The sequence below is a fragment of the Tauraco erythrolophus genome, chromosome 5, assembly GCF_009769465.1.
Source record: "Tauraco erythrolophus isolate bTauEry1 chromosome 5, bTauEry1.pri, whole genome shotgun sequence".
Lineage (NCBI taxonomy): Eukaryota > Metazoa > Chordata > Aves > Musophagiformes > Musophagidae > Tauraco > Tauraco erythrolophus.
This window is the reverse complement of record NC_141469.1, coordinates 46,764,615-46,776,550: the sequence shown is the minus strand read 5'-3', so window position 1 is coordinate 46,776,550 and position 11,936 is coordinate 46,764,615. Positions and strand designations below refer to the sequence as shown.

Here is an 11,936-nt window from a genome sequence, read left to right as displayed (position 1 = left end):
TCACTCTTCTTGTGCTTTCAAACAGCTGGTCTGGATGTGTGAAATTTGCAGAACTGGAAGCAATAGCTGGAAAGCATCCTGAATGTACGTAGTACTGTTGCAACCCTAATGGGCAGAGAAAACATGTTGTTCATCAGTACAGCTGCCACGTATTTCAGGAATTACATTGTACTTTTTAAATAGACTTTTTTTTTTTACATCTGCATCGTGTTATCTTAGCATATGTATTCACACAAGATTTTTGAATCTGCAGATAACAAAAATGATAAATTACAACAGTTGACAGCTAACGAGGATAGCCTGAATCACTATATAAAAATTTAATTTCCCCTCAGTTTGAACTCTTGGACAATTTTGTTTGTAATGTGAGTAGCATAAAATGCCACAGTGTTCAGAAGCAGATTTGACTTTTTAAATACAAACCAGCTAGTCCTTCCATCAACAGAACTAATTTTGAATTTGCTGTAGGTGGAAGAAGTGTCACTGAAATTAACAGTTTGAATTATTATAATGGTTTTAACACAGTACTATTTTTGGAATTTCTAATACTAAATAGTATAGCAGCTTGTAGTTCTCCATGAACTTAGGCTGTACTAACACATATTTGTAGACAGATTTGGGATTTAAGAAGTACAAAACATTGTATTACACAATTCTGGACATTCCCAGATTTTGCAATTCCTAGAGGACAGAAAGACATGTCAGCTGCAACAGAAAATTTACCCTATAACAAAAGGAACCGTATAGTATCTTTACTACAGCTCTATTCAACTTTCCATGATTTTCCTTACAGGTATTGTTAATTCAGTGCAAAATTGCTTATGGTAAAAAAATATTTTCCTGATTTTTAAGGGAATGCATCTATTAGATACAGAATGACACAACACATAGTCACTACCATGTGTTTATTTATGTTTAAAGAGAAGTTGAGATCTAATCAGCAGAGTTAAAAGAATTCGTGCTGCAGATGGTACAGGTTTTAGTACTTCATGAGCCTACTACTCCCTCTTGACCTCTTCTCAGTAAAACTGAGGCACATTTTACTCATTGGGCTTTTCTGAACAAAAATAGCTCATGGTGTCTAATAGAAGAGGTCACTCAGATCATAGTGTCTAATAAAAGAAATAACTGTGTCTAATAAAAGAAAGAACTCATGAACATTTTGGTGATGTCTGACACATGGTTATCCATGTGCTGATCAAGCGTCCTTCTAGACTGTGAATCTTTGTAGAAATCTAAATGCCCGTGGATGGGAAGCACCGTAGCATACCTGCAACTCAAATTTTAAAGAACAGAATAGTCTGAAACTATCTGTGTAACAGAAATACTTTGCAATATGTGAAGTAGGTAATGGAGCTGTATGAATAGACTTATCCCAGGCAACTTGTGAATAGGTTAGTGTCCTAGTTTTAGCTGGGACAGAGATTTTTAACAGCCAGAAGAGCTCCGTGTTTTGGTTTTACTCAGAGGCTCACTCTGAGAAGAATGTTGATAGCAAGCTGATGTTTGTGGTTGGAAGTGAAACTCCAAGGACTTTTCAGTGTGCCGGAGTGCAGGAACACGGTGGGACAAGGGGGACACGATTCTCCTTGTGATTTGTGGTGGAACTTAAGATTGAGGGCCAAACTGGCCAATTAGTATTCCATATCCTGCAGCGTCATGCCCAGTATAAAAGCAAGGGTCAGCCAGGAAGAAGGGCTTTTGCGCTTTGGCTCTTTTGCACTTTTGTGCTTGCTGCGCTTTTGCTCTACTGTTTTTCTTTCTTTTTTTTCCTCTCTCTCTCTCTCTGCCCCTCTCTATTTCGGGGCCTTGCGTTCGTCCAGGATTGCAGCTTCGGGACGAGACGGGCTTCGCATACAAGGGGGTGGTGAGCACCTACACTGTATTAAATCATCTGTATTAAATCATTCTTATCTCAACCCACGGGTTTCCCGTTTATCCTTTAACTCTCTCCCTCATTCCTGGGGGTGGGGGAGGGGGAGTGACCGGCTGTGTGTGGGGGGCGGTTCAACCTAACCCACGACAGTTAGAAAAGGGTTAACCAGCACATAGCGAATTGTTTCCTGTGGTCCGAACAATTTAAGAGCTGGACAGTCTCACTTCAGTCATACAGTTCTTCAGAATCCTCAGTAAATGCAGTGTTGCTACTGTAGTATTTGTGGGAGAGGCTGAACACAAAACCAGGAGGTTTATGAGCTGGCACTCAACAGCCAGAATGGTATTGTCATTACCTTTTATATAGTTCTTTCTTCAGACATAAATGCAACTGTTTCATTTCAAAATCATTTTACTGGAACGTTTCCTAATGTGAAAAAAGTGAAGGCTTACCTCTAATAGCACACTGTTGACGATGGGGTTAAGAACCTCTGCCTTCATACTGCTCTGTAAACCAGAAAATAGAATGAAATGCCAGGGCAAGAAACACATTTAACAGAAATATATTGATATCTGAGAAGTGGTTTCATGAATTCAATAAAGGTCTTGCTTCACCTTGATTCTTATCCAGACTGTTTATCACAATGTTCCTGATAACTGTGTCTACACTTCATACACACTTCAGTGGACCTACGTATTTCTGTCACTGAGTACAATGAAATAAGACAGGCCCAGGGTTTTACTTTTTCATCAATTTATGTACCACAGCGTTTCAAATTGCCTGGTTTCCTACGGATGTGAGATTGATGCGATGACGTTGTCTGCCCATCTGTTAGTGCCCCCCTTCTCCAAAATTTTTTAACCCCTTGCTCATTTCCAAGGAAACAAGAAGGAAAAACACAGGTCAGAAGGAAAATGGAAGTTTTTGGTAGTTTCGCAAATATCTGTGGTTAGAAGGAAATGAAAGGCCAAGACCAGCTCCCCTACAGAAGGAAACAGGTGAAACTCAGATCCCCAAACCAGAGGCAGTACATCTTGAGCTAGACAATGCAGGCTGGCCAGTGAACACTGCTCAGCAGGCACAGCATTTTTTTCAACCACCAGATAGGAATAAAGATGGGTACAATGAGTAGTGACACTACTGGAAGTTAGAAAACAAAGATTCGGCAGCTCTTCTGCTTTTTAACATGGCAAAAGTTCTTTTTTTGTTCTCACTAGTCTATGCATTGTGGTTTTTTTTAGAATGACAGTAACCTCCAGTAGGAGTTGTTTTCTTTCAATACCAAATGGTGCACTTTATTAGAACAAAGGAAACACAACAGTGATTAATTTAACTGAAGGATTTCCACTTACAGCCTTGTAGTTTACATACTACAGACTTAAAGAAACATGGAAAACATTAATTTTAGTTTGGAGAAAGACGGCAGAACAAAGGGAAGATGGTTAAGACAAAAGAAGAGCAATTTTACTGTCAGTTGCTAGAAAATCCACAAAGTGCACTGTTTAGTTAATAAACTAAAACAGACAGAGAGCAGTATCAATTAAATATGCTCATAGAATCACAGAATACCAGGTTGGAAGGGACTTCAAGGATCATCTATTCTAACCTTTCTTGACAAAAGCACAGTCTAGACAAGATGGCCCAGTGCCCTGTCCAGCTGAATCTTAAAAGTGTCCAGTGTTGGGGAATCCACCACTTCCCTGGCGAGATTATTCCAATTCTTCTCATTGTGAAAATCTTCCTCTTGTGTCCAATCAGAAGCTACCCAGAAGTAACTTGTACCTGTTACCCCTTGTCTTTTCCATGTGACTCCTTGTGAAAAGGGAGTCTCTGTCTTCTTTGTAGCCACCTTTTAAATACTGGCACATGGTGGCAAGGTCTCCCCTAAGCCTTCCTTTCTCACAGCTGAACAAACCCAATTCTCTCAGCCTTTCCTCACGTGGCAGGCTTCCCAGTCCTTTGATCACCTTTGTGGCCCTTCTCTGGACTCTCTCCAGCCTGTCCACATCTTTTTTGCATAGTGGGGACCAAAACTGAACACAGTATTCCACATGTGGCCTGGGATAATGACTTCTGTATCTCTGCTGGTGGTGCCCCTGGCTGATGCAACCCACCATCCTGTTGGCTTTCTTTGCCGCAGCAGCACACTGTTCACTCACTGAGCTTGCTGTCCACCAGGACCTGCAGGTCCCTTTCCACAGAGCTGCTTCCCACCCAGGAAGATCCCAGCCTGTGCTGTTTGAACTACGTTTTCCCAGGTGCAAGACCTTACACCTGTCCTTGCTGAATTTCATAAGGTTCTTATTAGCCCACTCTTCCAGCCTATCCAGGTCTTAGATTCATAGATTCATACATTTTCTAGGTTGGAAAAGACCTTGTAGATCATCGAGTCCAACCATCCCTAATCCCCATTAAACCATATCCTCAAGTAGATCATCCACCCTATTCTTAAACACATCCAGGGATGGGGACTCAACCACCTCCCTGGGCAGCCTATTCCAGTGGCTGACAACCCTTTCAGAGAAGAAATACTTCCTAACATCCAACCTGAATCTCCCCTGACTAAGCTTATGCCAATTTCCTCTTGTCCTATCACCCATCACTAATGTAAAGAGCCCCTCCCCCACCTCCCCACCATCTTTTCTCAAGTATTTATAGGCCGTAATCAGGTCTCCCCTCAGCCTCCTCTTCTCCAGGCTAAACAGCCCCAACTCCCTCAGCTGCTCCTCATAAGTTTTATTTTCCAGCCCCTTGACCAGTTTAGTTGCCCTTCTTTGGACTCGCTCCAGGAGCTCAATATCTCTCTTAAAGCGAGGGGCCCAAAACTGGACACAATATTCCAGGTGCGGCCTCACCAGTGCCGAGTACAGTGGCAGGATCACTTCCCTGCTCCTGCTGGTCACACTATTCTTGATACACGCCAGTATCCCATTGGCCTTTTTGGCCACCTGGGCACACTGCTGGCTCATATCAAGCCGGTAGTCAACCAACACCCCCAGGTCCTTCTCCGCCAGGCAGCTCTCCAGCCACTCTTCCCCGAGCCTATAGCGATACTTGGGGTTTTTATACCCCAAGTGAAGGACTCTGCACTTGGCCTTATTAAAGCTCATGCCATTGGCCTCAGCCTAACGATCCAGTCTGTTCAAATCCCTCTGAAGGGCCTCCCTACCCTCGAGCAGATCGACACAGCCTCCCAGCTCGGTGTCGTCCGCAAATTTACTGAGGGTACATTCAATCCCCTCATCCAGGTCATTGATAAAGATGTTAAACAGAACTGGACCCAGCACTGAGCCCTGGGGAACCCCACTGGTGACCGGCCTCCAGCCGGATTTAGCCCCATTTACCACCACTCTTTGGGCTCAGCCATCCAGCCAGGTTTTAACCCAAAGGAGGGTGTGCCTGTCCAGGCCAGCAGTTATCAGTTTCTCAACCAGAACACTATGAGAAACTGTATCAAAGGCTTTACTGAGGTCTAGGAAAACTACATCCACAGCCCTTCCCTCATCAACCAGGCGGGTCACCCTGTCATAGAAGGTGATCAGGTTTGATTGGCAAGACCTGCCTTTCATAAACCCATGTTGACTGGGCCTGATCACCCGGTTAACCTGTATGTGCTCATTAATAGCACTCAAGATAACCTGTTCCATGACTTTGCCCATCACCGAGGTCAAACTGACAGGCCTGTAGTTCCCCGGATCCTCCTTCCGCCCTTTTTTGTAAATGGGGGTAACATCCGCCAGCCTCCAGTCCAGCGGAACTTCCCCAGTGAGCCAAGACTGCCCAAAGATAATGGACAGGGGTTTGGCAATGACATCCGCCAGCTCTCTCAGGACTCTCGGGTGGATACCATCAGGCCCCATAGACTTGTGGGCATCCAGCCGAAGGAGCAGATCCTTGACCCGTTCCTCTTGGATCACAGGAGCTTCAATTTGCTCTCCCTCCCTGCACTCAGACACCGAAGGCCAGCTCACCTGGGAACTGCTGACCTTATTATTAAAGACTGAGGCAAAGAAGGCATTAAGGACCTCAGCCTTGTCCTCATCCCTAGTGACTAACGTACCCCCTGAGTCCAGTAGGGGCTGGAGGTGATCTTTAGCCCTCCTTTTGTTATTAATATATTTATAGAAAGACTTTTTGTTGTCCCTTACGGAGCAGGCTAGTCTAAGTTCCAATTGGGCTTTTGCCCCCCTGATTATCTCCCTACATGTCCTAACTTCCTCCCTGTATTGATTCCTGGACGCCTGCCCATTCTTCCAAGACTTATAGGCATCCCTTTTTCTTTTGAGATGTTCCCAAATCTCCTTTGTCATCCAAGCTGGTTTTCTACCCCGGCGGCTCGACTTCCGGCACACAGGGACAGCTCACTCCTGTGCCTCCAGAATTTCCTTTTTGAATAGTAACCATCCCTCCTGCGCCCCCTTACCCTTGAGAGCTATCTCCCATTGGACTTTGTTAACCAGACTTCTAAACAGCCCAAAGTCAGCTCTCCCAAAGTCCAGCTTGGCCGTTTTAGTGTTCCCCCTCCTAACTTCCCCTAGAATTGAGAATTCTATTATCTCGTGGTCACTATGCCCCAGGCGTCCTCCAACCTTCACATCTCCCACAAGACCTTCTCTGTTCACAAACAGCAGGTCTAGGGGAGCACCTTCTCTAGTCGGTTCACTGACCAGTTGTGATAGGAAGTTGTCCTCCACACTCTGCAGGAACCACCTAGACTGTTTCCTGACTGCCATGTTATACTTCCAACAGACATCAGGTAGGTTAAAGTCACCCATAAGGACAAGGGCTAGTGAGCGCGAGACTTACCCCAGTTGTTTAAAGAATAGCTCATCAGTCTCACTGTCCTGATAGGGTGGCCTGTAGCAGATTCCCACTACAATATCCACCTTCATAGGCCCCCCTTTGATTTTCACCCACAGACATTCTACTAGGTCATCCCCAACATTTAACTCTAAACAGTTTAGACCTTCCCTTACATACAGGGCAACCCCACCACCCCTTCTACCTCTCCTATCCCTCCTGAAGAGCTTGTAGCCATCCATGGTAGCACTCCAGTTATACGAGTCATCCCACCATGTTTCAGTGATGGCAACTATGTCATAGTTTCCCCAGATAAGAGCTTCCAGTTCCTCTTGTTTATTGCCCATACTGCGTGCGTTCGTATAGAAGCACGTAAGTTGGGCTTTCGACCCCACTGCACCCCTAGGGGGGGAAGTTTTATTACCTGAGCTGTTATTTTTGGGAATCTCTTTTACCTCTAGGCAACTTGTGTGTTGCTCCTGACTACGCATATCACCCCCTACTATCACTGAGGCATCAGGCCGAAGGCACCTGCCTACACTCCTTTCATCAGACAATGGAGGGCCGTCCTCGGCTGTTAATCCTCTAAGTCTGACAATACCCCCCACCCCCTTCACATCTAGTTTAAAGTCCTGTTGATGATCCCAGCTAGTTCTGTAGCAAGCAGCCTTTTCCCCCGCGGAGACAAACCCACCCTAGATAGAAGATCTGGCATTAAGGTCAGCCTGTGGTTAAAGAAGCCTAGGTTGTTTTCCTCACACCACTTTTGTAGCCAATTATTTAAATCCTCGATCTTTGTTTTCCAACCCGTGTCGATCTTTGTTTTCCAACCCGTGTCATGTCCCAGAGTCGGTATGATAGAAGAGAATCTTACTTGGGCCCCCGATCCCTTCAACATTCTTCCCAAAACCCTGAGATCTTTCTTAATAGTCCGGATGTTTCTTTTCCTAATGTCATCCATACCAACTTGGAAAATAAGAAGAGGGTAGTAATTGGTGGGCCTGACTATAGATGGGAGTGATTTTATCACATCCCTAATTGTTGCTCCAGGAAGGGAGCAGACCTCCCTATGTAAAGGGTCAGGTCTACAAATCTGGCCCTCCACACCCCTCAAAAGGGAGTCTCCTAAAACAATCACCTGCCTTTTCTTCTTAACTGAGGATGTCTTGATGATATGTGTGGTCCTAGGGAAGGATATTAGCGTGTGTGTATTGTCATCCTCCCTGGGGGTTGGTCTTCCTGCAGGGTGGCTCTCCCTTCCGAAGTGTCCACTTCTCCACTCAGTTTGGTATCATCAGCAAACTTCATCCAGGTACACTTCATCGGCTGATCAATCTATTCTGTCTTGAATACTATTGATTGCATGAATCAATAAGCTGAAGTTTGAAAGAAATCTTGTGTAGCAAGCAAAGCTGTTATTTCTTACTTCTGCACTACTCCTCGCTCAGAAACATCGCCAACATTATAGACTGTGTACAGCCAGCACTACAGCTAATGTCTGAATTACATAGATATAGCTATCGCGGTGGCATTATGTGTGAAAAAAAACAATGTTTTCTGTTCTAAGCCATTTCTCAGCTTCCTGTGAGTTAATGTACTTTGCAGGATACTGGAATGTGTTTGTGAACCCAGGTGCTGTTGGCAGGTTAAGGAGGAAGTTGAAACACAGGGATGGGACACGCAGGAAGATGCAGATTTTCTACAGTCCTGTGGAACAGGTGCTCCTTATTTCCTATTCCTTTCCTTTCCCTTCCTTTCCTATTTCCTTATTACCTGATCATGGTAAGCAAAAGGCCCACATCTTTCTCCAAAAGCTTACAGGGATGGGACAGCACATAAAGATCACCAGATTGCCCTACTAAAACTCTCTCCTAGAGAGTATTGTGGCAGTGGGAAGTGTCTTTGTGCACAATTTCTTATGTGTCTGCACAAATGTCCACAAAGGCAATCTGATCCTAAAAACTAATTATAGAGTTGATAAGAACAAAACCTAGTGCAATGCTTATGAAAGCTTTAGTTTCCAGTTTTCTGACTGGGGCAAGCTTAATATTTCATGTGCAATTTATTTTTATATGTCTGTGCATGTATTTATTGCGAGTGTCACACAAAGATATGCTAAAATATGATCCCAAAATGCAAGACAAGCAGTTTCTCCCAGAGTAATGGGAAGGAATGTAAATTATTTAGAATAAAAGCAACCCAGTAAATCACGTTCTCTACAAATAACTGAAAAAACTTGCTTCAAAGATGTGCTGGAAGAGCTTATGGGAGGACTGGGAAAATTTCCTTTGATGTACGTTCATGCTTTCATGGAGTAATCAGGAGAGCCAGAGTTTGTTCTCTGACGTTTATAGAACAATTTCGGCAACAGCACAATTTTTGCCTCCGGATCCTGCTAGAATACTCAGACTTCAGTCATCTTTGAAACATCTTGAAAGGCAGGATACTATTTCTAGCAAAGATGTTCACAGATTAATGGATGTTCTTAACTGGAATATCTGGATATATAAGAGAGTGATTTCTTTTTTTTTTTTTTTTAAGATGGATGACCAAACAGATTTTCTAATCTCTTAAACCTTTTGAAATCACAGTAGCTCTAGGCCAGGGGATTTAGCAACAGCTAAGAAGACAGCTCATGAAACCATCTTAAGGTACTGGAAGTGTTATCTGTTAATGACTTTTACACAAATGCATTCAAAAAGGATAGGCTGAGCAAGAGAAGAAAATATCAAGTTATGGGACTTCAAATGTGGGGCCCTTTCAGTACAAGAAGATAAGTGCTGAGTGGTGATCAGGAAAAATGGAAAATAAGTGTCTAGAAAAAGAGGTTTTAGAAGGCAGGGGCCACACTACAGTCTATCAAGACTTATAAACTTTCTCTGCAACAGGGAGTCTGCTGTAAAAATGCTCTGTGTTCTTGATCTGAGGGAAGAGGTGCCCTCTTCGCTAGCACCTCATGTAAAGCCACTGAACCAGGGTAACAATTTCTGTTTTAAGAAGTGAACTACATTAAAAAAAGCCTGAATGTTACCTTACCCCAGCTTCTGTTAAAGAATCGGAAAACTTCTTTGATAAGCATGAAACTTCATTGCACATGGCACTTGTTAAACTGGTTTAAAAAAAAGAGAGACAAGTATAAAAACACATCCTTGTCCTGTCAATGGATGAAAACCCTATGAGTGTTCCAGGCACAAACTTAATCTTAGAAGCCAAGAATATTCTTAAGGCAATTTTGCTTCTAGTAAATGACTTTGTTCATTATATAGTTTTTAATATTCCTCCCCTGAAATATTCATTGCTGACTATAGCAGCAAAATGATGTCATGTTGGCTCACCACTAGTCTTTTTTGATCGGGCAATGTTTCAGTTTGTAAATTCTAAACTTCTAGTTTAACTATCATTTTTCTGATGATTGCAGCAACACAACTCCTAGAAATACTGTTGGAAATAAATCAAACTTTAATAAGAACAGTGAGAAGTCTCCTACCTAAGCAATAAAACATCTCCTCTACTAAAAGAGGAAGTACCCCTGTGGTTAAAACGTGAGAGAACAAAGAGATCTAGTTTTATTCCTAGATCTTTCAATGTTTTGCTCAAGTTTCACAAGCGCATCATATAGAACCTTATCCTGCAAGGTGCACTGTTCCTTCGTTCTAATTCTGAAAAATACTTGTTCAAGCACTTTGTTTCAGACTGAAGTGTTCCTATGGACTTTGCTATTGTTACTGGCATTCTTAAACACCTGCTTAAATACTGCACTTACTTAAGACTCAAGTGCTTACAACATCTTAAGTCAAAGCCAACTGAAATCAGTAGAATCGACTACTTGAGAGAGCTTGAAATCTGGATTTTAAGTCTCACCAGATAAACTGGCTTCTTGAATGTATGTATGTTTTGTCATGGTTTACTACAAAGTTGCTGACAAGTGTGGTTTTATTGTTCAGAACTACAGATTGATTTTTGTACATTTTTGGCAGATAATCACTAGATAATGATATTCTTGGCAGATAATAAGACTGCATTATGCACTCTAAAAGCAAATTCTGTATATGCTAGCACAGTATTGTGGAGAAACCTTTTGGCTGCTGCAGCATCCTGTGAAAGTTCTTTCGTCCAAATACTGTTTCATAGATTAGCTTATCCCCTAGCTGCTTCCACGCTTCTGAGCTAAAGGGGGTGTTGAGGTCCGTCAGGCATTCATGCTCTGCCACCCAATTTAACAGCTCACAGAGAGCTTCATCACTTATTTTAGCACCTGCAATTGTCATTGCAGGTTTGAGAATGGAAAACATCATGCTTTCTTTTGTGGAGCTTTGTCCCATCATTCTAATTTGCAGTTCGTCCCTTGGAGCCCCATGTACGGAAGCACGTACCTTCAGATCTTAGTTGTGGCTGGATCACATTGGGGTCACCAGTTGTTGCAGCTGGAAGGCTTCAGGCGGCTCCAAGCAGACCAATGTTCTAATACAAAGGCTTCAGGCTCTACTGTAAGGAAGGCCCACACTGCTCCAAGGCTCAGAAGAAAATGCCTCACCCTTAGGAGTAAATGCCCTGCCTTAAATAGTCAGGAGTCACATGGTTTGCTAGATGGGTCAAAGCTATTGGTCACTTGACCATCCATCTCCCAGAGTGATTGGCTGAATGCTACAGCACCTGTTTCAAGGTAACTTTCCCAGTGTAACGAGCTACAGGTGTTTCTTAGTTAGCCTGCATAGGGAAAGAACTTTCACAGGATGCTGCAGCAGCCAAAAGGTTTCTCCACAAGTACCTTTTGCAGAGGAATATGAAATGCAACTCAAAATTAGCATGTGCATTCACTTGTTGGAGCAGAAACAACATTCAGCCTGCGAACAGGTCATGTTTTTGTAAACATACATATGCTCGCCATTGCAAAAAATGACAGGTAGCCTATGTAATTTGATCATATGAGAAAATATAGCACCAGGATCCCTAAAGCCAATGCTGCTTGTTGATCCATGGAATTACTGTGTCTTCAAGTGCCAAAAGCTGAACAGAGCTTCATGAGTTTTAAGCAAATGTCAAATGTTCATATATGAAATATGTCATACTCACTTTGTCAGTACTTTTGCTTGATCTTGAGCTGTTTTTTCTACTTCCTGCCCATGCAGAATTAATTCTGCTACCTTATGAAGCTGTTCAATACAACGAGCAGTGACCTCAGCCAGACTTTCAATGGACAGCATGTAGATTTCCTTAAATTAAAAACAGAGAATAACATCATCTATAATAACATCACCGA

At 43.0% G+C, this 11,936-nt stretch overlaps 1 protein-coding gene across 1 annotated transcript in view; it reads right to left on the bottom strand.

Moving 5' to 3' along the window:
• Window positions 1–11,936, bottom strand: part of FAM114A1 (family with sequence similarity 114 member A1) — a 38,738-nt gene continuing 26,802 nt past the window's right edge. The window contains exons 10-13 of the mRNA XM_086612485.1: window positions 11,750–11,889; window positions 9,713–9,785; window positions 2,329–2,382; window positions 1–105 (exon numbers count right to left, since the gene is read on the bottom strand). Coding sequence (XP_086468611.1) covers window positions 1–105; window positions 2,329–2,382; window positions 9,713–9,785; window positions 11,750–11,889 — 372 coding nt within the window. The remainder of the gene's footprint in view (window positions 106–2,328; window positions 2,383–9,712; window positions 9,786–11,749; window positions 11,890–11,936) is intronic.